Here is a 27,465-nt window from a genome sequence, read left to right on the forward strand (position 1 = left end):
AAGTGATATTAAAAGCAAACTATGATTTTGTTTTCTTCCAACACCTGTCATCTTTGACAGGTGAATTTCTCTCAACATATATTTCTAATACCTAAAAGATCTTATATGTCACATATTTGTGTGATTGCTGCATCACTGAGCAATCATTTCATACTCTAATTCTTACCACATTCTTGCTCTGGGATGCATAGAGTTTTATCTGGCCGGTGAAGAATGGTTCCATCCTTGCACACACAGTCTTCTCTCAAATTCAGACAAGAGGAATGTCCATAGAACCATTTATTAAGACACGTTCTTGCTTCACATGGTCTCACACAGGGCTGGTATTCCTTTCCCTCTGGGCAGCTCAGAGCTGTAGACAATAAAGGATAAAAAGTTTTTAATAATCGTTATCTTTGTAAATTCTGGTTGAGAGAGAGGTCAGCTTGTTTTATAGAGAACTACATAAGCACAAATAAAAGCATTCTTCAAGTATCTAGATAGTATTCAATGTTGCAATTGTATTTATTTAATTGATATCATATTCAGTCCAATATTCAGTCCAAGTCATTTTCACATAACTATAGAGTTAACTATAACAAAGTACCTGCTCCATGCAGCCAGAAGACATATTATTTCTCTACCGGATAAACACAGAAACACTCTTTAAATGTGTAACTCCAAAAAGAACAAAAAAGAAAAACTTCTTCCTATAGAGGTTCAGCCATTTACTGCTAAGCATTTTCTAGATGATGTTTTAGAAAATTCTTGTCAATTTCCACTGTTCTTAAAAAAAAAAAAACATGCTATTCAAAAACAAATACTCAGCTTGTAGAAGATGATATAAATGAATAAGATCTTAATGGGAGACAATCTTACATTGTCTATTGAACCTGGAGATGGTAGATATTAATGATGAAAAAGGAATGGAGATTCCCCTACTAACACAGTGGACAGGAGGATGGTGCACAAAATGGATTCCTCTTATGTCTAAAGCTTGGTGATACCACCTGCACTGTGTTGTTTTCCTTTCTTCCACTCACTTTAGATTTACTAAGTTATTTTATAACAAAGGGTGGAAGGAGAAAGGATTGTAAGGAGGAGAATGTTCTATGATGTTTAGAAATCCTCACTGTGCTAGAGTTAACTCACGGCAGTAGTCAGGTGTACGCCACTGAATGCAGATATCAAACTTGTTGCACAGAGCCACGTATGCAGAGACCGCATCGCATTCATAGCTCCAGAAGTAGGTGTAGTTGATCCACATCTTTTCACAGAAGTCCCTTGGTGAGACCTATAGATGCATTTTACCATAGAATATATTATGTTATTTTTGACCTTCTCAAAGGCCCTGAGTTAACCCAAAACCATTTGACAAACCAGGGAGAGCATGACTTTGGGTGCCATTCCATAGGTTGCAGAGGCAAAAGATCAATGCAAGTTTAAGGCCAGCCTGGTCTACATAACAAGTCAAGTTAGCTAGGGCTATATAGTAATGCTCTGCTTTAAATAAAGTTAAAATAATCAGAGTAGCAAATTAATGTCATTAAAGTTCCTCCTCAATCTCAGTCAAAAATAAATATTTTTGCCATGACAAAATAAACTTTTAAAAAGGAAATGAATTGATGATGGCTTTAAAATAGAGTTCAATAATAAAAACATGCATTGTGACTTATTTTCATGTGTATGCATTTAAAATATGTAAACACTTAATGATTACAATTCATCTAAATTTCAAAGTAAACTGACCTCCAGAATGACTGTTTTTGCCCACTTTGAGCCCTTTGTGCATTCCCCCAGGGAACTCATAGTCCAGGGTGACTACAGAATCTGTTCTTTTCTGTTTAATATAGTCATGCACCTTGAGTTCCTTCCCAAATACAACTTCTTTCGTCTTCATCCTAGATTCCCCTTCACCTGTATCTAATGTTTCAAACTGCCTTGATATTAGTCCTTGCATAGACTTTTATACCAAATACTTTATATACGATATTCTCTTATATACTTTATACCAAATTCTCTTATATACAATATTTTCTTTGTCTAGATCTTTCTCTTCCTTGTTTCTGGCTTCTTGTGCTTCTATACAGGTCAGATATGTACATATCCCTAAAGGCTTTTCCAAGGCTGGGTTCAAATGTATCTCCCTACCTTGTATTATAAATGTCTGTTCACAAATTCCCCTCCTTTTAGATTTGTTGAAGGCCTAAGGAGGACTTATTTGTGTACCTCAGGATTCTAGCACCATGCCTATTATATGCTAAAGTCACTAACTCCATTAAATGGCTTACCAAATTCTGTTCCAGTTTGCCCTTTTTCTTTAAAAAAAAATTAATAGAGACTCTTAAAATATTTACTCATTACTTGAACTGAGAAATCAAGAGAAAAGTCAATTAAGCTGAGGAAACAAGGGAACACAAAGATCAATTAAGTTTACTGTGATGGCCATGTTATAGGAATATACACCCTAGACTGTAGCATTGTAAGAATGGATTAAAACTTCATTGTCTTAACTTCTACACGTGATTATCAAACATCATTTATCTCATTCAGCTAGAGGAACTGAATTTATTTGTGGGAAAGAATTTTATTTCCCTAAAATTTATACAATTCTAACAAAACATAACAGAAAAAAACAATAATTATCTTTCCTCCTCCTATAAGTTCATAAGAATAAGAGTCACTGAGTTTCTAAGTACTGACAGAAGAATGGGGGAGAACTTATTCTGAGTAGAAGAACGCCATGGCAGGAATGGGAGTCTATTGATGCCTTTTCCCTTCAGAAACTCCAATGAGATTGCTCTTGTTCCTGGCTGCCTTTAACTTACTTTCTCATGGCATGGAATGAAACCTTCTCTGTTCAATAACTCAATGCAATGGCTGCAGTCATACTCCGTACAATTCCTCACAGGTCTTCTCATGGTCACTTCAAATGATTTCTCAATTTCCCAGCTCCCAATAAATAACTCTATGTCTTCCATGTTGGTAATGATCGTGCCATTCTGCATCCTGAGGTCATCATCTGGATCGTCATTGCAAATCCCTTGAAAGGACATGTGGCTTTTAGATAAAAAAACTTTTCACTGTCACCAAACACAGGCAATGCAACTAAATGGACTTAATATTTTCTTCTGAAAGCATGAATAATTGATTTTAATGAGATTATAAACAGCTGAATTTGTATATCTTTTGACTATTATGACCGTTTTTAATAAATTATATATGTTAAATGAATATGAAAAAAATCTTGTATATGAAGCTTCTGTTCCTACAGTCTTTAAGTTAAAATAAATTATATATATCCTAGAACAGCAAACATTTGATAAATGAATTCCATTCTTCCATTCTCCAAGGAAAACCTTGTCTAAATACACTAAATTTTCCCTTCAATAACTATTCCGTTATCTAGCTCAGGACATAACTCCAGGAATAGGTCATGTGGTGCTTAGTGCTAACTGTTGACTTAACAAGATGTAGAGCTATCTAGGAAACAACTTATGGACACACATTTCATTGACTGTCTAGCCTTTGTGCATGTCTATGAGAAAACACATGGCCCGGCTTTACTGATGTGGGAAGATCCACAATAAATTTAAAGGCACTGTTCCTTTTTTTGGGTCCTAGACTACCTAGAAAGAACAAAGGAAGATGAGCATGAACATTCATCACGCTCTGCTTCCTGCTGTGACCATGGTGCAGCCAGATGCTTCAAGCTTCTGCCATCTTGATTTCCCTGCCATTGTGCACTATAATCTTCAACTTGGAATCAGAATAAATATTGTCCCTTAGATTGCTTTTGTTTGGATATTTTATAACAGCAATAGAGGAAGAAACTAAGAGAGTTTGGCTTGGTGTAATCCCAATTGACAATACAGACATTAACAGTAAGAGATGGTGGCTGCCACTTGAAGAACAAAGATATATTCAATATTAGGATATCACAGTCAGTACTTGAACTAGGATTGGTGGTTAGAGATAATCTTCCTTCCAAGTATTCTGACTTATTTTAATTCTATAGCCTTAAGGCTATTTGAGGAAGTTCATACATATTAGTTTACTCTTCATTAGTGAAGGGTAAACTCAAGCAAAGTATACAGAGATGCCCCAAGGGCCCTGATTAAACTTCACCCAAGTCCCACCCCACATTAACCTTTAATTTTCTTTAATTCTCAGGACTTTGTGCCATAAAACATGTGAATTAAACGTTTTATTTAAGCATCAAATCATAACTTAAAATCAGGACTATCAGCAAAGTAAAGATTTCTGGCTTCTGTAGATAATGTCATCATTATCATCAAAGAAGTCTTGGTTCCTTCTATGTATTTTTTCCATTAATTAATTAATTTATTTATTTACTTTACATCCTGTTCCCTCCTCTCTTATTCCTTTATGTCTAAACTTTTATAGTCAGAGATAGTGCTAAAAATATGTCCTTAGTTTCAAATACATTTCAAAAATATTTTTACTCTAGCCACCATTCAAGGGATTCACATGAAGAAGTTGGTGCCAACAATGGAGTCCCTTCTATAATCCTCTCAGTTTGGACCTCACTCTTTAGCTGGTGCTCAAACTAACAGTCCTGACAAAACACAAACATTACTTTAATTAACAGATATCTCCCACTGCAGACTCAAAGCAGTTAGGAACTGGGCTGTGACTAGCACAAAGGTAACCTTAGTATCTTTCCTATACCTCTTACTTAGAATCTAGTTAGCCAAATGACTAGCTTCACAAGAACAAATAAAATCATGAAAATCAAATAAAAATCAATCCACATACAAGAGGTGAATTTTACAAATAAATATAAATTCCCAAAGTTGACTTTATTACTCAATAACTATTTAATTGATTTTTATACTCAATAATAACTGCTTCTAGAATGATGACATTATGTCACCACAAAAGTTTGTGCTAATTTAACATATTCTCAATAGTCAAGGAAAATGTAAATCATACTTAGCAAAATGATAATGTGTATGCAGTTCAAAAATGTAAATGCAAATGTAAATGTTATGTTTATATCATATCAGTCTGAAGGGTCATTATGTTGAACTTTCAAAGAGATACCAGATCTATTTTCAAATTCTTGTTATATGTCTGTAGATGTGTCTAGCTTGACTTATAATTCCTTATGTATATGTTAAACACTACAATAGTAATCCTCTGTATAATGGCAAACATGAACTGTATAGTTCATAATAAAACTGGTGTGAATATTTATAACAGTGAATTCTTCTAAGTTAGTATATGCTTTATTCAGATTTCAGACATAAAAATGAAAGAAAGAAACAAATATATAAAAAGCCTTTAACCTTTGTGTATCTTATTTTTATCACATAAATTAAGATAACCCTGGGACCAATTTCTTAATGCAGGTTATAGTTAAGTGAATTAAAATATAACTAACAACTTATGAACTTTCAGTAACATGAGTTATTACAAGTACATATAGTAAGATCCACAACTATGCATTTAAATAAAATATCTAACTTGAAATACTATTTCTTACTTCATTAGACTTTGTTGAAAGTCCTTGATTTCGAAAGTATTCACATATAGAATTAAAAATAAAGATCACATCTCAACCTGGGAGGTGGTCTATTTGGGTACAACACAGTGTAGTGTAAAAAGGAAAATACAGTTAAAATATGAGAGATTTCAAAATCAGTGCTCACCACAAAGCCCTTCTGTGTAAGATGACAAGTTAAATTGGGGGCCGAAGTGAATATCTATGATTCCTGTAAGGTGAGCCCACTTTATGATTAAGCCAGCAGGAGTAGTAATCACATACATTGTTCCAGAATCTTCTATGAACAGCTCATGACTTGAAAATGGCAAAGGCACAACAATAGAATCCACGTCTACCTAGAATAACATATGTAAAGCCCTTAGAAGAATATTTCTTAAAATAAAGAAGTTAAAATCAGGCTTTTATATAATGCCAAGTGTTTTAGTGTGTAAAATTTTACTTCTCTGTCATACCACACCTTCTGATACCTTCCAGTCTCTCTTGTTGACGCTTTACTATGCCTTAATATATTCAGTATTATCTCCTTGTATTTTGTTTTTTGTAAAGTAATTTTGTCTCACATATTTGCTTTGCAATTTTTTTGTAAGTAACAGCACTTTTGGTAAAATAACATCTCACCAATCCTCTGGTTCCTCATCTTCGTATCCTGTTACTGTGCCTCTTCCACCCACAGTTTTTAAGACTTCAGGAGTTATCTCCTGCACACAGCCTATTTGACCCTCTCTGTGTCATTTCTCTTTTGACTTTCTCTGATATATTACTCATAACCGTATGTCTGTGCCTCCTACTTTCCAACATGCATATAAAACCCACACAACTGGATGTTAACTGAGATCAGGATCAATGTTACATCACCTTTATCACCTCTAAGAATAAGTTTTATAACTGGTTATTAGTTGAACAACTGACAAGCAATTGGCCAGGAATAAGCTCAAATGGGGCAAAAAGTAATCCCGTTCATTCAAATGCTCAAAGTAATAGCACCAACGATATTTGAGGTTATTTATTATATATTCTATCAACTTCAACCAAAATTAAATTATGCAAATTCCATCCTCTAAAGATTACCATATCTGCATATTTTAGGTTTTATTTAGTTAAACCCTATCTTATTTTACATTAATTTTAACATTAATTACATCCCAGAATCTATGGAACTGTGATGATTGAGTCTAGATTGTAACTGATTGAGATGATTGTGTCTAGAAAGCAAGTTCATATACCCTTCTTATGAAGCAAAAACTTTGTACATTTCCTCTTATTCTTATTGACTGACGTTTTCAGACCTGAATAGTACATCCAACCAACAACTTGGCTTCACTTGTTAAACAGACACCTTGGGTTTAAACATCTCCCAATAAAACCACTCAATTCCTTTCAAGCATTTTATAATTTTGTTGCACACATTTAGGTTATTGCAATAAATGTAAATATGGTATCCTTCTATTTTAGTAGTGGTGTCAACATTTCCAAACCAGCCGGTCAGCCTGCCCTTCTCCTGTGCTCTTCCATAGCAGCTTCTTTGCTACTACTGTTTCCTACAATGTGTTAGCATCTTTACATCCTTTCTCTTCATCTGACTTGCAACATGAACTCTGGAAGAGGACACTTGGTGACTCACACATCATCTGAGAATGTTGGCAGGTTTATCGTGGTCCTTCTTTTGTCTCGTAGAGGATAAATATTATAAATGACTTCATATAAATGGAGGGAAAATCTCAAACTATGATACACATCTTCTAGCTTTTCTGGAGAATATTTATCAACGTGAGCAATAAATATACATCGACACCTTTAATTCCTTATTCTGTGGAAATGATTGTTTTGCATGATTTCCTATTTTAATCCCATGTGAAAACATTTTTATTGTATTTTCTTACCTTTCTTGCCACTCTGTTGATAAGTATTTTATGTATAGATGTTGTCACATTTAGCTTCTTAAAACAAAGTCCTGAGATCCGTCCAAAAGAAGCCTCCATTTAGGAATAAATTAAAATTTTATCATGTTAAATAATTTTAGTGATAAGCAAAATTAACTTACTAAATTATTTTCAAATACTCACTGGTTTTTTAAGGGCATGTCCATTCTGGGGGGAATAAGGCATAAAGAAAGAAAGAAATTTAAAGTAAATATATTAATTGTCCTTCAAAACCATCAGAGTTACACTGTAAATCTATTTTAATACTTTCACATGAAAAACTTCTTGGTTTCAATATTGAGGGAGCAATATTGTGAACCCTGAATGTCACAATGTACATGAACCACGGATTTAGGAAGAAGTGACAACTAGATGGATTATAACCTACCTGATTCATGGAACACTTGTCAATGTGAACAATGACAATTTCCCCAGGGATTCTCACTAAGATGTAAGAAGCCATGCTGGATAGTGCAGCATTGTTTCCATCAAACGTAATAATGCTCAGCTCTGACAACATGGAGCACCGACCTAAGACAAAACAATGTACACAGAGGCTGTTAAACTACACTTTGAAGTTTTTTTAACTATTTTTTTCTCTTCAAAACATACCTTCTTCCCAACTCCTCTCCTACTCTTACCTAATGCTTTTGATGGTTTATGGTTTGTTTGTGTGTGTATACTTATGTGCATGTACAAATGCGTGTGTGTGTTCCATTGCTTTTAATCGGGGTTTGCTGTGTAAGCATGGATAAGGATTATTTATTTAGGTGGAGATAATGTACAAGTGGCCACATCACCGAGAAATATGACTTCCTCTTGCCTGTAACCTACAGTTCTGTGTTGAGAAGAAGAGAAGAGAGGACGATGAGAGGAACTTTTAACTAAGGAACATTATAAAGATATGTATAAAATTATTTTAAAAATACATTTTTTTAAAACAGGGATTACCCAGACCTATTCTGGGGACCAGAAAGTCCAGAGATGGTATCTAGAACTCTGTTGTAACAAGTCCTCTATGAAATGCTAAAACTTAGTATAGGCAGAAGGCATGATCACAGCCAATTACAAGATCTATTTATTCTATTCATACAAGGCTCTGCCAACATGACCTCAAGATTTTTATTCTTTTTAAGGCACTCAATTATAAATTAGAAAATATATTAAAGAATGCCTTGTTAAATTATATTTTGGGCATAAGGAAATAATATATTTACACACACATCTTAGATCTGTGTTTAACAACAGCAACTCAAAAAGTCATATAGTAAGAATTGAATCACAGATCAGATGAAGAAGTGTCAAAAGCAACTGCTTGGTCTGGTAACATAAGCTCAAACAAAAATGAACAAAGACCTCAACACTCTTCTCTGATTCAGAGAGTTCACCATATGAGAAATGCAAACTTACAGGGACATTCCCACTCAGGGCAGCATATATCAGTGTTCACTTGAACAGGCCATCCTCGGAACCCACAGTCTGGCATTTCCAAGTCCGTCGGGCAATTCAGAGACCAGTTGTAAAAGGTCCACTCCATGTTAAGGCAGATATATTGACTACAGTTATAAACAGGATCAAATTGTTGAGGCTGTGAATAAAAGAGCAAAATTAGTTAAGTTCCAAGATGCAAAAATGCTTTCATTTGAGCTTTAAATTTTGCATTCACAGTGTTCTCATAAGTATATATTTCATAAACCAAAACCTTTTCAAAGACAATTAAAATTTTGTTCTTTTTTTGGCAAAGCATCTTGACAACAACCAACAAATACCTAGAATTTGCTTCAACATTGGTGAGATCATGTAAACAGCAGTCTTTTCGTTTCCATTTTTATTAAATTGGGTATTTCTTATTTACATTTCAAATGTTATTCCCTTTCCCAGTTTCCTGTCCATCAGCCACTTAACTCCTTCCCCTCCCCTTCTAAAAGGGTGTTCCCCTCCCCATCCTCCCCCTTACCGCCCCCCCAACAATCCCCTACACTGGGTGTCCAACCTTGGCAGGACCAAGGACTTCCCCTTTCACTGGTTCCCCAACAAGGCTATTCACTGCTACATATGCAGTTGGAGCCCTGGGTCAGTCTATGTATAGTCTTTGGGTAATGGTTTAGTCGCTGGAAGTTCTGGTTGGTTGACATTGTTGCTCTTATGGGGTTGCAAGCCCCTTCAGCTCTTTCAGTCCTTTCTCTAACCACAGTCTTTTCTTAGAAATTTTCTAGATCATTTTATGAGCAGATTTGTTCAGTAAGACTTACAATTTAATCATATCCAAATTCATTTCATTACTAGTTCATAGGTGAGATGTTCTGTCAAATAAATGTCCATTGCTACCAAGCCTGATAGACTTGAGTTCAATATCACAGGAGAAAACTGACTCCCATAAGCTGTCTTCTGACTTCCATAAATGTCTCATGGTATACATGTGTGCACATGGGTGCACACACACACACACACACACACACACACAAATACACACATATAGAGCAGACATATCCACAGTATGCATGTATGTATGTACATATATGTGTGTGTGTGTGTGTGTGTGTGTGTAAATATATCCACAGTTGTTTGATATCTATGAAGGATCATAATTTTATTCTCCCTTCCTTCCTTCCTTCCCTCCTTCCTTCATTCTTTGATGAAGGTTTGAAGGTAGCCCAGGCTTCCCTTGAACTCAGTATGTAGACAGGTGAGGCTGGCCTTTAACACTTGATCCCTTGTCTCCATATCCCACATGCTATGATTGTGCACACAGATCACAAAGCTGATTTTGGGAACCTCTGAGTTTGCTGAATTCATATTTACAACTGCCTCAGCTCTTCCCTTTTATCCCACTCCCCCAGTAACTCCACCCCTTCAGTTGTTCAATGCAAAAGTCTTAAAACTCTTGGTAATTCTATTATTCACATCTTACATCTAATTCCTCCCAAAGTGTGAAAACTCTGCCTTTCAAACAGATCCAGTGCCTAGTCATTTATAAACATCCCCACCACCATCCCTGTCTAGGCCACCATCTGCTTGTGCCTGGGATGCTAGCTGGCTCTGTTGCCCTTTACTTCCTTTATACCCCACAGGTAAGACAACAACAAACTGATTCAGAAACAGTTTGGGAGATATGATTGTTTTATGCTTCTAAACTTATAGCCTTCCTATGTCACTTAGAAGAAAACCACAGACTTCATAAGAATCTTCATACCTAATCACTTTACTTCCTGCTTTGTTCTTCCCTTGCTCACTGTTCTCCTAGTTGTGCCTTAGCTCTATCACTGTTCTTCTAGTCATGCCTTAGCTCTATCACTGTTCTTCCTGTCATGCCTTAGCTCTATCACTGTTCTCCTAGTCGTGCCTCAGCTCTATCACTGTTCTTCTAGTCATGCCTTAGCTCTATCACTGTTCTCCTAGTCATGCCTTAGCTCTATCACTCTTCCTCTAGTCGTGTCTTAGCTCTATCATTATGCTAGACACAGTTTAACCTCAGGATCTTTTAATTTCTGTGTTTGGCACCTGAACACCATGCCTGGCCCAATGTGGTACTTGACAAGCACTAGTTGAGTAAGTAACTAATAAGAATTTGGAGCATCTGAGAAGTAAGGCACCTTCATCTTTTTTGGTTATGGTATATCAATATTTTGCATAGAGCCTCACATGTAGTATCCACACAATAAATATTTTTATGAATCAGTGATTTAAGGAGAAGTCTGACCAGATAATTCTAGTTTTCTATTTTTATTGAAAATATATTTTCCTGCAATGTATTCTGCTTTATGGTTTCTTCTCTCATAATTCCTCTGAGATCATTTCCACTTTCCTTCCCACCCAAATCCACATTCTTTCTTTTCTCTTTAGAAAACAAATAGGCATCTAAAATAACAATAACAAGACTAATAATAATAATAAAAGCAAACATACTGGAATAGGACAATTCCTTATCAAGAAATCATTCTTGAGTGTTTACTTACCTGTTCCTTTTTCTTATTGCAAGCAGAAATTAATTAGTAAGAATCAGCTGAGATAAGAGGATACAGTTGTGGAGTATAGAGATGTATAAATCAGGAAAGTGTCTGCCTTTCAAGAATAAAACCTGAGCCTAGAATTCATGCTAAATAGCTTGAACAATCCTACAGCTGGGTCATGGCATATGCACACACAGTTAAACACATTCACACACATGCATTGAAATCACATTTGCAAAATATAATGTATACTCTGCTTCCTTTTTAGAAAATACCTAGACGCTGTACCAAAGGAAGATTGTATTCATATAGTGATGATACTTGGTATTCTGTAAGTGTTATAAGAAACAATGAAGAGCTGAAAGACACACAGCCATACCTCACATTCCAAACCTGGGGTCGGTGTCATGTCTGACGGAGTAGCCATGTCTGTGTTTATAAGAAATGAAAACACATCCTTGTTAGTGGGACAGGGGCCTCCATGAATGGATGCTATGTGTGGCTAAAAAAAAGCTAAGAAATTTTACATAGATTATTTCCTTTGTTCTTCCCAAGTCTCAAGGAAGCAGATAAAATAAAAAAAATACCTTTGAAATTTTACAGAAACTTAAATTAAGCCATTGACATACCTGGTTAATAGTATGGGCAGACTCTAACTCAGGATTTCTGGTTCTAGAACACTAGCATTCGATGAGGCTTCTACAAACAGCCTCAGTAATGAAAGGATGTAGCACATTGGTGTAAACAGATACAAATATCAAGGGAGTCGCCAACCATCCCTCAGGAATAAGAAACTCCATGGGGCTTCAGCATTAAATTGTAACCTGGCTCTTTCCCTCTCCCGAGTCAGCCTCCAGCTTGGGCGAGCCAGTTAGAGTGAACCAACACCCAGAAGGGAAAGGCCTTGTTAACAGGATTATCTCAAAGGCACTTTCCACTGTTCTCTATCAATGCTGCAACAACTTCTGAAATACTCAGAAGAACTACAGAGGAGCCAAAGAAAGTCGCTAGAATTACAGTGTCTTTTACAGGATTTTAAAATACTGTAAGAACTTCTTATGGCGGTTACAAAAACATCACAAAATTTAGTAGCATAAAGCATCATCACCAATTTATTACATCGCACCCCTAGAAATCAGAATACTAAAATCAATGCACTGGTGCCGCTGTCTTCTGTAAACCCTAGGGAAGAAAGTGGATCCTTGGCAGTTCTAGCTTCTGTGGATTGCCTAGAATCCTTGGCTCATGCTACCCCTCACTAAAACAGTAGCACAAACCCCATCTCTCTCTCTCTCTCTCTCTCTCTCTCTCTCTCTCTCTCTCTCTCTCTCTCTCTCTGCTGTCACATTATTTTCTTCATGTCATCACTGACCCTTTACCACTGCAGTTTAATTATGCTTGGCCCACAGAGGGTGACATTATTAGGAATTATGTCCTTGTTGCAATAGGTGGGGCCTTGTTAGAAGTATGTCATTCTGGGTTAGACTTTGAGCTCCTATGCTCAAGCTCCACCCAGTGTGAAAGTGACAGTCTCCTCTGCCTGCCATTGGATCAAGACATAGAACTCTCATCGCCTTCTCTAGCACCGTGTCTGCCTGGACACTGACATAATTCCCACCATGATGATAATGGACTGAATCTCTGAAACTCTAAGCATGTCCCAAATAAATGTTGTCTGTTTTAAGATTTGCCTTGGGCGTGGTGACTCTTCACAACAATGAAACCTAACAAAGGCGCCCTCATGCTTATCAAAACCTCATGACTATATTAAACCTACATGGATAATTCAGGTCAATACTCCAAGATCAAGGTACAGTAACAAATCAATCAACAACTTTATATCAGCAAAGTCCTTTTGACATGAAACATCACATAGAGACCACAGGAGGATGAAGACATACAGTTTTTTTTTTTTTGAAGAGTCATTTCAGGCTACCATAGTCTACAAGATAATGTCTATACAATTTTAGTTAATTCTGTGTTCTATTTTATAATCTCTAACGTGAAGAACAGTTAGAATATATGTCAAATATCCCACTCACTGATCATATAAACAACGTTCATGTTACACATCTAGATGTTGCCTCCACCAGTGAATAAGGTTTAATAGAGACTTAAATGTCATTTCCCAAGTAAATATGCTGTAATGTTCTCATCCTGTCATAGCACAAAAGCACAGAGGAGTCTAGTGACTAGGAGGTTCTTATGATCTTCATAACAAAAGATGGAGTAGTACCCAGAATTGGCGCAGAGTTACCAGCAGTGTCTGACTGTAGAATGTCCTGGCAGTCACAGAACTTTTCAGACTGAGATAGGTGGGTCACCATATTTTCTGATTCTTTTTCAATACTGTTTTGGCTATCCCAAAATAGAATATTTTAGTCTATGCTTTAGAGTCACTTTGTCAATTTCTTTGTCAAATAGACAAATTTTAAGAATGCTGCTATCTCAGCAATGTAAACTCTTCTGTGAATGCAGGATGTCTTCTCATTTGTGTTCTTCTACCTAACTCCTTTAATAATATTTTGCAGATTTCATTGCAACCATATTTCAGCCCATGGCTATTTTGTTAAATGTATTTTCAAGTATTTCATATTGTTCGTTAATGTTGTTTTAGCCCCTGTATTATTGTATTGCCCTGGCAGGCCTGGAACTCACTATGTAAACCAGTCTGGTCTTGAATTTACAGAGTTCTGCCTGTCTCTGGCTCCTAGGTGCTAGAATTAAATGCATAAACTACAACCCCCAGCTTATTTTGCTAATTTTTGATGTGACTTAGTGTTATTTCTTTTCAGATATTGCATTGCTTGTGTAGAGAAAGACAATTGATTTTTATATTAATCTTAACATTCTTTAAGCTTGATGGGATTTACTACTTAATGGACACCATAGATAGATAGATAGATAGATAGATAGATAGATAGATAGATAGATAGATAGATAGATAGATAGATTGCCTTTCTGTTCACATTTTTGACGTATAAAACATATATTCTATATGTGAATTGTTATGGTTAAGTAGGGTGGGCATTTGAGATGTATGTTGAGTATTGATTTGTGATGTCAAAGTAAACACTGGTATTTAGAATTATCAGTCTATATCCTTGATGACAGAATATGCAGTCTTATTCCATAGACTTATTCATTCATAAGTTCAGTGAAGTAGGATTTCTGGCCCTTCCCAACATAAATATTTACAATGGTAGTTCAATTCCTTATCGCCACAAGCATTAAGTGCATGTTGAGTACTTACCCTGGAGACTATCATATAATAAGCCTGCAATAAACATTAACTCACAAGGATGGTGATGCCGATGATTATTATAATGAGTCTCTAATCTGGAAGTACCATAAAGAACTTAAAACCCTTCAGTGATTGCCTTCAGAAAAGAAACTCCGATTCAATTGGCACAGACCTTTTATCTCCGATCATCCCTTTCATTCAATCTCTTGGCTCAATTCTGAATATTCAAATTGACATGTTCTTGAATGAAATAGCTTCCACACTACGTGTTTTCTCTTACTTCCAAGCCTTCCCATGTGCTGATCTTTCAAGCTACAAAATATTTTTGCTTCTTCTAACTTACACCTCCTTACTACTGATAACTTTTTGAGGCTTTACCTCCAAAATAATCATTATGGGCTCCTGTGCATTGTTTCTATATAGTTCTATATAGATCCTATATAGTCATACATTATAGTCTTATATAGATCCTATACAGTCATACATTATAGTCTTATATAGATCCTATTATATATATATATAATATATCCTATATATATATATCCTATATATATATATATATCCTATATATATATATATGTCCTGAAAGCCAACTCCATTGCCATGGATTTTGAAGAAATCTTAGAAGCATACACTAACTGAAATGGATAAAGAGGTTGAACAACTACAGAACACACACAGACATACACACACACACACACACACACACACACACACACACACACACACACCACCCTTAAAATAACAAAAGCCACTTCTGGGATTTTTATCAACTTGGTAGTCTATGTCCTAACAGCTTGGATAAATAGGAGCGCTACCCAAATCCCTGGATATGACATCTTACCTGGTGGCACTAACGCTGGTTCTGTTGGAGTCAGTGGTATGCCTGCAAATAAATAGAGATGCCCTGCATTGATCTGCATGTCCGTCAAAGAAGAGCCACCTAATTTACATACAGCTCTTTGCCTTCAAGGAGGATGTGTTAGGAAAGAAAACAAAGAGGGACGGGGAGAAGCAAGACTTAAATGTTTTAGAAAAATTGGGAAGGCTTTTGTTTATTTGGTTGGTTTTTGTTGTTGTTGGGTTTTTTTGTTTGTTTGTTTGTTTTAGTTCCATGGAAGGGAGATTGAAATGAGTTATTATTCACTGTCTCAAACTTCTAATTGTAACCATTTGCCTCAGGGAAAAAGTATCCATTTTTCTTTTAATTTTTTTTCTTTTTTCTTTTTTTCGGAGCTGGGGACCGAACCTAGGGCCTTGCACTTGCTAGGCAAGCGTTCTTTTAATTTTTAACAGTAAATGAAGCAAGGTCCATACTTACAGTCTTCTGGATAAACACATTTAAGAGTCACCTCATCCAGGATCATATGCTTGGGGCAATATGGTAAACATCCTTCAACCCTTTAAATGGAAAAATAAATGAAATAAGTGTAAAGAGAAAAATCGACATTAAACACTTGTAACTGAGGTTTGGTATGCCTAAACATTTTTCATCACCATAATCTGGCACTTGGGAGAACTCCGTTTGCCACTACTGCATAATAGTTATGAAATTTATAAAACCACAAACCAGGAGCTCATAAAGAAGATTACTATAGTGTAGGTTTTGTGTGTGTGTGTGTGTGTGTGTGTGTGTGTGTGTGTGTATAGATGCTTTCCGAATCCAGAACAGAGTGTCAAATCCCCTGGAGATGAAGTTACAGGCAGTTGTGAGATGCCCATTGTGAATACTGGGAACATAACATACTTAAGTCTTCCAGGAGAACAGTGCTCTAAACAACAGAGCCACCTATTCAGCCCATACTTTAATTTTCTATGTATTAGACATCTGAGTGGGTTGCTATGATATTTGATTGTTATTGTCCTGAAGGAGCCTGTGGACCAAAACAACATCAGCAGTGGCTTTCCTTGCCTATTATCCAGTCCTATGTTCCCTGAAAAGAAGCATTGGGATCTCAATGGAAAAGGAGTGGTACACAGCCGAGGTTCTTTTCATAGAATCAGGTAATCATGGCAGTGGAGGAAGTTCTCAGGAGCCTCATCTCTGCGGTGATGCAGGTGGATGTGTTTAGAGTTGCAAGCTGGGGAAGGACTGGGTTCAAGGCCTAGGATGTGTAGTGTGAATAAAGAACCCCCTTCCTCATACGAAATACAGAAGTAAAATGAGTCTCAGAAGTTTCAAGATGTCATTGGTTGGAGGACTGTGTAAGCATGTAGGCTACTATTCTTCCCCAGGAAGAAAGCCAAAGTATGACTAAGATCCTATTTCCCTGCCGTCCCATTGAAGCTGGTGTCCAGTGTATCCTTATTGGGGAAAAAATGTAATCTTCCCTGTGCAGCCAAGTCTGGTTATTGGATTCTAACATGCCACAGAGAATTAATGAGGACCCTTGTATGCAAAGGCTGATTATCTGCCTCTCAGATACACTAGCAGGCTGTCATAGCATTTTTAAATTTTCAAAACACTTCCTATTGCTTCATCTGTTAATTATTTGGACAAAGATGCTCAGCCTTTCTATTAATGATAAACACAAGCTTGACACGACAGGTCAGCAGCAGCAGAGGGCAGTGTCTGCGAAGCAAATGCTTCCCTCCCACTGAACAGGCTTAATGAGGGATGGGTAGCAAAGCCTTAGAGACCACATTTACAAATGATTCTTTTAAAACATGAATAGTTGGTTTCTATATGATTGTTTGCTTGTTTCATACAATGGACTTGAGTAATAAAACTTGAAGCAATAATATAATCCTATTTGAAACTTTATCAGGCAGCAGAAGAGACATTAAAGTTATAAGAGAGTTCACAAGCTAAAGACCGTAGATATAGTTAAACACAATAATCCTTATTCTTTAATATATACATTATTACTTATTTTTCAGTTTCTTTGAAAAGGGCAAAATTCATACCTATTCTCTCCAACCGTTTTCCAAAAGCCATTATTAATAACCCTTATCAATAACTTTATAGTTGCACATGGCAGGACACAGGTAGTCAAACTCTTTTCCCTCAGGCTGGGAGGCTTATCTAGAGCAGACTGACCTCTGAGTCTCAGCTGGCCTGCTCTAAAACAGGCAATAATGCTACTAGCTGTTCCACAGCCTTAGGAGATGCCACCTGAAGGTGCTGTTGACAGACTGTCTCCTTCTGAAAGACTGAGAGCTTCTAACATAGCCCACGTCTTACTTATTCACATGCCCAGGGCGTTTCACAACACCAAGATAGGAATAATCCTTCTGAGAAGAAGCTCCTAGGTCTTTAATACAAAATGACCTCAAAATAGTCCCTCTCACTCTGAGTCCATTTCCTGTTCCTCCTTTACAGCAAAATCCCTGCTTGTGGGAGCTGCTTCCACGGCCTGCTTCCATCCAGCCTCTTCCTCACAGCCAGGATACCACACCCTATGAAGGATTCTCAGTCTTAAATTTGATATCCTGGAAAGTAAACATCTTTTCCTAACTTTTTCCTTATCTCATCACAGGTCAACACAGACTTTCATGGAGTTAAGCGATTTGAATTCCTGATAATTGTCCAGTGTTCGTCTTTGTGAACTGAAGTTCCCAGAGAAAGCCGCCCATGTGTTAACAGTTCTACGAGGCTAGCAAATGGCGGGTTAGGGCTGCCAGACGAAGGGGGGCGCTGGAACGTTGCCAATCTGGAGCTGTGATCTCTTGAGCTAACTTTAGAGTCCATTAACATCCAACCATTGCTCACTATTGCTCATATAACAATCTTACAAATCCAATAAACTCTTTGGGGCGGTACTAGCAAAACAGATCATACTAGCTTCCACTGAGCCAAAAGCTCAGCTTTCCAAAGCCCATAGCAGATATTTCCCACTTTGCTGTAATCTGCTGACCTCAAATTCCCATTAGTGTATTTGAAAAATGTCTTTATTTATGTGTGAACCACTTTCCAGTTGGGACATGGTATTTGTGGCAAGGGCAATCCATATTCTGACAGCTTGGGGGCTCATGCCTGGATGGAGAATAAAGTGCCTCTTGCCACTATGGGTAAGAACTGTACTTTGCAAGGAACACTGTGAAAGAGGCAAGTTCATCCAGTTCCAATACCTCAAGGCTGGGGTCACTCTGAAGTGCTCAAGTCCTCTTTCCCGTCATCATTCTATCAGCACACTCTAAATTTCAAACATCTCCAGAACCTGATTGCATGACCTCTAAAGACTCCCAGATCAGCCAAATCCCTTCTGAGCTCCGTAACTGGCATATTCTGCCCTGTTCCATCACCAACAGTCTATTTCAGTTTAATATCCATACAGCACATAACAGATCTTGCCGTGTCTTCGAATTAAGTATGCCAGTCTTATCTGCCTCGCAGTAAATGGCCAAGTCCTCACAACAGACTTGCCAGCCATAGTGGTTCTCCGGTCTCAGCTCCCACTCTTTCATGTCTATTCATGTTTCACTTTACTTAAAAACAACTTTGCTGAGCTTCAAATGTGTATCAAATATGTTCCTACCACAGGACCTTTTGCAAGTTTCTTAGATCAAAACTTTCTTCTGCAAATATCCATAGGGCTATCCTTCACATAGCTGATAGGATCACAACTTCCGGATGTCCTCTTCCCCTACTACAAGTCAGTCTCTCTCTCTCTCTCTCTCTCTCTCTCTCTCTCTCTCTCTCTCTCTCTCTCTCTCTCTCCCCTCTCCCCTCTCCCCTCTCCCCTCTCCCCTCTCCCCTCTCCCCTCTCCCCTCTCCCCTCTCCCCTTTCCTCTTCCCTTTCCCTCTCTCCCTCCCGCCCTCCCTTTACCTATTCCTCTCTCTCCTCCTCCTCTTCCTCTTCTTCCTACCATTATTTTCTCTATAACACACAGCACTAACAACACAACATATTCTATATGTATACTTTTGGTTATTTTGTGCTTCAACCCATCTGTAGGTCACATGATGTCAGGCATTTGTCTATTCTTTTCATAACACCACTTAGCAGCAAGCTGAATTATTCACATATAATATAGATCTTCAATACCTATTTGAGATTAAAATTAAATTAACCTGTAGGTCAGCATGTGGAACAAACAAATGTTGAATTTTGTTTTCTACTTTTCGGCCAACACAAAATCACCTGGGACAGAATCTGTTGCTACTGGAACTTGTGGGCTTATAGGCTAGCGTTACTTACGGTGGAAGGAATGTACAGGCTAGGGCTTCTGGATCACTGCATGTTTTAAAACAAGGAGTAGCACAAGGTTCGTATCTCCACTCACACATCCTCCTGTAAGGGATCACTGCCTGGATTTCTGAGACAAGAGGAAGTTGGGGTTATGCATATTGAGACACATATTTTGAAAACTATTAACTTTGTTGTTTGACTCCTCTTTTTTCATAGTGTCCTACAACCAACAAGGCTGTCTGATAAAAGCAATACAATTCCCGGGGGACCAAAAGATCTGGTGCTCATGTTGAATGCTTAAATGCATATCTAGCATCAAAGATTGTAATGCTTTCCCGTCTCTTACATTTAGTGCCACTTTCACTGGTTTTCCCATCATAGTTGAGAACTACACTTTTTAACAACATTATTTTATTTTGCTTTTTCCTTGCTCAACTCTGCTGAGGAAACATTACTTGCGATCTAAAATGAAATGTGTTTTCATTACAATATCCAAGCAGTTTGCCAGCCCCAATCAATGAGGAAAATGATAATAAAAAGCAAAACAAAACTAAACTAAACCAAACACACACACACACACACACACACACACACACACACACACACCTCAAGAGCAAAACTCTTAGGAACATGTTTCGTCCTTGTCCTTCCCACAAACCTTAGCACACCGTCTCATACGTGGTAAGTATTTCTTGAATACCAAATTAAAAATCAGCGTGATTGAAAGAGAAATGTCTATAGTTCCAAAAGATCCTTTGCTTAACGGCTTTTCTCCTATAAACTCTGGCAATATATTTTCTTTCCCACATCATGGAGAAGTCTTTCTAGAAAAGCTCAGATTTACCTGTACATAACGCATCATTTAAATCAGTATCTTGTCTCTTCTCCCATGAAGATTTTAACTCTAAAGTGTGACAAAATAAAAATGGACTGTTCTAGAAAGACTGTGTGTCTATGCAGAGCTCAGCTGAAGTTCCAGCTTCATGGATCCTAAAAGAGGACTGGCTTTAAGACCAGAAGAGACCACTAGAGTCTCCCAGTGCATGAAGCCTCTAGTGATGGGTATCTCACTTGGTGTCACTGACCATTCTTCACATCACCATGAGTGGGATTGCTAGATCTGACTCTAATAGAGCAGAGATGTGGATTAAAGGGAAGATGGAAGCTTATTAAGTTCAACTTCACAGAAAATCAATTAACATAATCACAACACTCTACAGAATGTTATACAGGCATGTCAGTATTCTCTTTTCCTCAAGAGCCTAGAGGAAGAAGAAATGTCCCCAGGTGGCCTTGGCTATCCCCAACTTTTAGAGTACCACTTGGGCTTCTTATACTACGAATGCCATAGGAATGTCCTATGCAAATACAAAGACAAACTATTGAGGCTAATGGGGCCTGCCTCCCTAAGCCAGGGCATCCTGAGAAGTCTGTGCTTTAAAAAGTCAGTGGAACTCAGAGTGCTGATCCCTCTGTGGAAGTTCATCGGGAGCACGTAAAGACAAGGCATTACCTGTTCTGACCTGCTGTTCTGAGCAGGGGAGGTGGGGATAAGGACATTAAGTCAGGTGAATCCTAAGCCTCTGTGGATTCCTAACACCTGTATGAAAAATGATTAATTTCCTTGTCCTGACTCCTTCTGACTGATTAGAAAAAAACAAGTGCTGAAACCATCGAGACTCCCAACCCTGCTTTGAGCCCCTTGCTGGAGTAACACTGTCAATTGCATTTACACAAAACTCCTGTCAGACTTAAAGCCTCTGAACCCAGGGATTCATGCTATAAAATACTGCTAAAGTACAGTTTGGGTTTTCTGAAATCCACCCATTAAAGAGCTTTTCACAAGCCCATGCACAGTAGAGAAGGCCGTATTGATCTTCTTCAGGGGATCAATTAAACTGGAACAGTATTCGGGAGACTACAGACAGAAGCCAAGCTGCTGTACTTTGAAAACAGAACGGGACTTCAGCTGTACAAAGAGAGGATTGCTTTCTGATGTGTTGATCTCCTCAGTGGCAGACCACAGAAGCTTTCTCAGAAATCTGACCGAGCTTATCCTAAAGAAACTCCCCAGAGGTCAATAAATGCATTCACTCTTGGATTCAGAAGACAGAGACAAACATGCTTTCTTTGAGTCTAAGAATAAGACTGATATAAGTTCTTCATATGAAAAAAAAGTAGATACAAACACTAGACCATTTCATGAGATGTGAGTGACTGGGTTCTGATGCAAAAAAAACCCATTACGTACTATTTGTAATACATGGAGAAATAATTATAACGTTATTAGAGCTATTCTGATCCATTTATATCCATGCATTTAGCATAGCAGATAAATATCAGCATTATTCCTCCTGTACAGTTGATGAGTAGCCTGAAGAGTAGAAAGTTTAGGGTCACATGACTCAGATGTGCAAGCATCTCGCTTGACCTGCACATAGACTCAGGTACCTAATGTTAGCATCTGACATTGCCTTCACATCGTAAGAATTTGAGCTCCTCTTTGGAGCTCTCCGGAAGCACACCTTCTATGCTGAAGCTACTTGACTGCTTGAATTCCTCTGAATCATCGTATTTCGATGCTTTGACGGTAGAATCCATAAAAACAATGAAGTAGCCTTTCTTGCTGTATAATTCGAATGCACTGTAACCAGGAATCCAGAGGCCTTGGTGGTGGAAAAACGTTGCTCTCTGACGAAATGCCGAGCTCGCGTGCCACAGCAGCAAGCTAAGAGAGTCATTGTCGTGGACGTAGAGAAAGTAGTTTGGCCTTTCAGCAGATTCCAAGGAAACGAGAGCCAATGCTGTAAAACAGAGCATCTTAATGACTTAGGGCCTAAGAGAAAGGCAGAGCATAGGCACGGGCCTCGCAATATGCATTTACAAGGCTGAAAATAGTCAAACATTTTGCCATGCAAAATTAATGCCCATCTCAGGCACATCGGGCATGAATTGAAAGATTTTGAAGAGAAAAACCAACACTGTAAATGTGGTGGATAACAATGAACCCTGCCCCAAAACCAACCTCTGGCAAGCTCTAGTTTTTAACTTACCTAATGTGCCCTTGGGGGAGGGAAAAAATAATAGATATGTACATTTATAGGCTGTAATGTTTTCACATATAAAACCTATAAACCACTAAACCGTGATAGAAAAAGAATGAGAATAACAGAAAAAATACTAATTTAAGTGTGTTTTTACATCAGTGGTATCATGAGGAAAAAATAATTATCAGAAGGAATTTTGGTACACTGAGAAATTGTTATATACTCAATAGTGTTATTTATTTCTCAAAAGATGACAAAAATGGCTAATGAGTAATCAGACTTTACAAAGCACTGGATATGTACGATTGCATGCTGTTAATTTGCTTTAAAATTTTACTTTATAAGACTCATGCTATTAACCATTTTATTAAAATGCCATGCTGATGTTTTGGAAAAGACAGTATTTGTATCTTTTAAGAATGATAGTTACTATGAATCATAAAATCAAGAAATTTATCAAATGCGATGTTACCAAGGACGTTTATTTTGTCCCTTAACTGGCAAATATCATGACTGAGAAGCCAAAGGTGCAAAATAAAATCAAATAATTTTTCATGCAGAGAAAATCAGGTTCAACTAATATAAACTAGAGCTTCAGATTTGCAGAACTTAGAGGGTTCATTTTCCAGGACAAAAACAAAAATCATCATATTCATTAATTTCTTGTGCTTATAGAAGAAGCTGTGTTTGGTTTTAGGTAGACTTCAATGAAAATATAGCTGGCATAACAGGCCAGAGTGGACACACCCACAAGTGCCACAGGTGCCACACCCACAAGTAAGAACAGGTGGCAGGCAGATACAAGCCTGGGGTATAATTTGCTGATACAAGCCAGTAAGTGAAGGCAGGTTTAAGGAACTGAGGACACTGAGATCAGGACAGAGGAGATGTGCTATGGACAAAGCACTGTCATTATTGTCTATACTCTGTCATGTACATTCCATACTCCACTCGTGTGACACCAAATCAAATCCTCCCCCTTCACTTTAAGCGTCTATTAAAGTCCTTTAAATGTTGGGAATGAACAGTCTTTTAAATATTTTCGAATTAAGTTCTGTGGTTAATACCATAAACATTTAATCAGTGAGTTACTTAACACCAAAAAGACTCCACCAGACATCTGCAGTTCTAACATAACAATGCCAATAGATAAGCGAATTATTTTATATGTAAAACAGCCATTTTGTATGCGGAGGGTTTGTTTTATATCCCTTGGGGGAACTTAGAAAATGTCATAGCATATGAAATCCCCAATTAGTACTTGGGGAACGGTTAATGAAAAACTGTAAGTTGAAAAACCAAATTTGCATTTTTAATTATACTTACAGGATGTCTTCTCTTTGAAAAGGCCTGGAGTGATCATAAAAATAAAAAATAAATTCCCACGATCGCTGCTTCTCGGCAAAGAGAAAATGCTTCTACTGGTAATATTGGCACCGAGAACAAGGCCACTTTGGCCATAACTTGCCAGCATGTACGGTCCTTCTCCAAGCCCTGGTGAAGGTGCGAGTAGAATAATGATAAATTAGCATAGCATTTTATGCTTTTTAAAATAAAAATACTCTATAAATATAAATATAAAATTAAAATCTATTTACTGATAAACTGACAACTTTTTTATAAAAAAACAAGAATATAGTATAGAATATGTGTATTTAAAATACATAATTTAAACTTTGCAACTATAAATTATTATATAAATTTATGTACATAAATATGCATGTGGATATGTGCATAAAAATATATGAATTATTTTTATATGTAAAACAAAACTGGGTGGGAAAATGACTTAATCTTTTGCTCTTCAAATTCTCTCACCTTTAGGAAGAAATTTGTCTAGATGACCTTCCAGTCTAACATCCAAGGATATGTATTATATAGAATACATAAAACCTATGAGATAGCTCAGCAGATAAAAGTGGTTTCTGCCCCAGACCAATGGCCTATGTTTGTTTGATCCCAAGAAACCCCGTGGGAGAGAGAACCTGACTCATGGAGGCTGTCTTCTTACTTCCACATACATGCTATACCATACTGCACACACATACACATGTACTCACACATACATACGCACACACACACGCACACACATGCACATGCACAAATGCAGGCACAGATGCACACACTAAATGATGGGTATGAATTAAAATAAAACTTTAAAGATATTTCCTGCACTAATAGCCTCACACTATGATGCTCTCTTAATTGAATCACATGAAGAAAAAAAAAAAAGAATGCAGGGGTTGGGGATTTAGCTCAGTGGTAGAGCGCTTGCCTAGGTTCGGTCCCCAGCTCCGAAAAAAAAGAACCAAAAAAAAAAAAAAAAGAATTCAAAGACACAATATACAAATATACAATATTTTACTTTTGGGGGAATTTTAATTTGTCACCAGAAACATGAGACTACAATAAAGAGAAAGTAAGATGCCTAAACCCAGACCTGAAACTCCTGAGGAACTTTTCTGCAAACCTCATCTCATAAAAACAAGTATATAAATGATAACTGTGCTCATTAATACTTTTAATTACAATTTTATGGTAACGAGATTAATGTGACGCCAACCCAATTTGTGCTACTAGCATCCATAATATAATTGGTTATAGTGAAACTTTTACCTAATAAAGTCACTCTGAACTCGACTGTGTAACCATGTTGATCGGGATCCTAAAGTCCACATACAGTAATGACAACGTCATTCCCTTCCATTCTGAGAAAACGACACACAACAGCCATCAGGGCCTTAACACACGGTACTGATGCTGAGGGTTATTGAGACCAGCCCAGAAACAACCTTTACTATTTTTGATTTTGTCTTCTGACAATTATTTATCTCTATATTTTCTTTGAGTAGTAGAATGACCTTTACAGCATAGTTTCTGACATAGAGGAGATAAACAGGGGAGAGAGAGAATTCAGCTGTAAATGCTCTGAGACGTTTATAATAGCTGTGAAATTATTTGGGGTAAACAAATTGAGAAAAGTCACTTAAAACAATGTTGTAGTTGTTTTTTCTTTATTATTTGAATCATAGAGAATCAATTCTCTGCCTATCCCTCCAAACCTAGCAGTGTCTCCTCATGGATGGATACCCTTCTGATACTGTGAATATGGTATCATAAATGGAACTAGAATTTGGTAATGTTAGTGTTTTATCTAATGTTGTAGTTACCTGGCAACAGCCTGATAGGCTCTTCCCCACAGTTACCTGGCAACAGCCAGGTATGCCTGCCTCACTATAAAAGGGGCTGCTTGCCCACTCTACTCACTCTTGTTCTTCCCTTCTAGCTCCAGCTCTGTCCCCTCACCTCTTCCCTCCCCTCTCCCCATTCCCGTCCCCCCCCTCCATGTGCTGTGCTCATGACCTGCCTCTACTTCTCTACTCTTTCCTTCTTCTTCATTCTCCTTTATCCTCCACCCCCAATAAACCTAATAAACCTCTCCCGTGGAACCATGCTGGCCTGGTATGATCTGTCGCTTCTTCTGTGTCCCCTACAACTCTGGCCCTGCCTTTTTTGTGCATCTCTCTCATGTTTCTGTCTGTCTGTCTCCGTTTTCTGCTATCTAGCTTTCTCTTCTCCTTTTCCTAATTGCATGCGTGTTTGCGTGAGTTCATGAGTGTGTGTGTGTGTGTGTGTGTGTGTGTGTTTACATTACTGCTTCTCTGAAAAAATTTTGCTATAAAAAATTGTACCTTTGGTTAGATTTTCTTTTACAATAAAGACTTTGCTAATGTTGACTTTTATTCAACCTTCGATTTCTACAAATGTAACAGAACAAGCACAAGCATCTTCCCTTTTATTTCTTAATCATCTCTGTGTCTTTGAAGTTATCGAGGGTTTTTATTTACATTTCAAATGTTATCACCTTTCCCTGTTTCCTGTCCATAAACCTCCTATCCCATTCACCCTCCCCCTTCTTCTATGAGGGTGTTCGCCCTCCCCAACCACCTAACCCACCCCTTCCTGCCTCCCTGCCCTGACATTCCCCTACACTGAGGGTCAATCCTTAGCAGGACCACGGACTTCTCCCTTTCAGAGCCATGGGTCTGTCCATGCGTACTCTTCGGATGGTGGTTTAGTCCCTGGGAGCTCTGGTTGGTTGGTATGGTTCTTACGGGGTTGCAAGCTCCTTCAGTTCTTTCAATTTTTTTCTCTAATTCCTCAAATGGGGACCCTGTTCTCAGCTCAGTGGTTTACTGCTAGCATTCGCCTCTGTATTTGTCACGCTCTGGAGACAGCTATATCAGGCTCCTGTCAGCATGCACTTCTTAGCTTCATCAATATAGTCTGGGTTTGGTGGCTGTATATATATGGGCTGTATACCCAGGTGGGGCAGGCTCTGAATGGCCATTCCTTCTGTTTCTGCTTCAAACTTTGTCTCAGCCATTAGCTATCTCCCTTAGATGGATTGCTGGCTCTGGTTTTCTACAACCATTACTCTGCATCCTCTATCACAGTCCAGAGTCCCCCGGGCACCGACAAGACGTCACCTGTCCAGACCGGCCCACTTGTCTGAACTAGGTTTCAGTCGCTGCATCTTTCAAATTGTATCATTTGAGAAGAAAGCAAGCCTTGCATCTGCTGCCTTCTGACCTTTTGTACTGAGGTCTTCATTTTCCTCTTTCCCCGTTAGTGTAAAACGCCCACTCAGATGCTTCGCTACC

At 37.8% G+C, this 27,465-nt stretch overlaps 1 protein-coding gene across 7 annotated transcripts in view; it reads right to left on the bottom strand.

Annotated features, from left to right (window-relative positions):
• Otogl (otogelin-like) overlaps positions 1-27,465 on the bottom strand; it is a 145,237-nt gene that overhangs the window by 20,606 nt on the left and 97,166 nt on the right. For all 7 annotated transcript variants that reach the window (XM_039080122.2, XM_039080120.2, XM_039080118.2 and 4 more), the window contains 14 exons: positions 24,128-24,295; positions 22,280-22,558; positions 19,764-19,881; positions 15,944-16,023; positions 15,467-15,508; positions 11,758-11,807; positions 8,839-9,016; positions 7,817-7,959; positions 7,573-7,596; positions 7,390-7,482; positions 5,655-5,844; positions 2,808-3,022; positions 1,132-1,273; positions 167-352 (listed from right to left, as the gene is read on the bottom strand). In XM_039080122.2, the coding sequence (XP_038936050.1) occupies positions 167-352; positions 1,132-1,273; positions 2,808-3,022; positions 5,655-5,844; positions 7,390-7,482; positions 7,573-7,596; positions 7,817-7,959; positions 8,839-9,016; positions 11,758-11,807; positions 15,467-15,508; positions 15,944-16,023; positions 19,764-19,881; positions 22,280-22,558; positions 24,128-24,295 (1,908 nt within the window). The remainder of the gene's footprint in view (positions 1-166; positions 353-1,131; positions 1,274-2,807; positions 3,023-5,654; positions 5,845-7,389; positions 7,483-7,572; positions 7,597-7,816; positions 7,960-8,838; positions 9,017-11,757; positions 11,808-15,466; positions 15,509-15,943; positions 16,024-19,763; positions 19,882-22,279; positions 22,559-24,127; positions 24,296-27,465) is intronic.

The sequence above is a fragment of the Rattus norvegicus genome, chromosome 7 (assembly GCF_036323735.1).
Source record: "Rattus norvegicus strain BN/NHsdMcwi chromosome 7, GRCr8, whole genome shotgun sequence".
Lineage (NCBI taxonomy): Eukaryota > Metazoa > Chordata > Mammalia > Rodentia > Muridae > Rattus > Rattus norvegicus.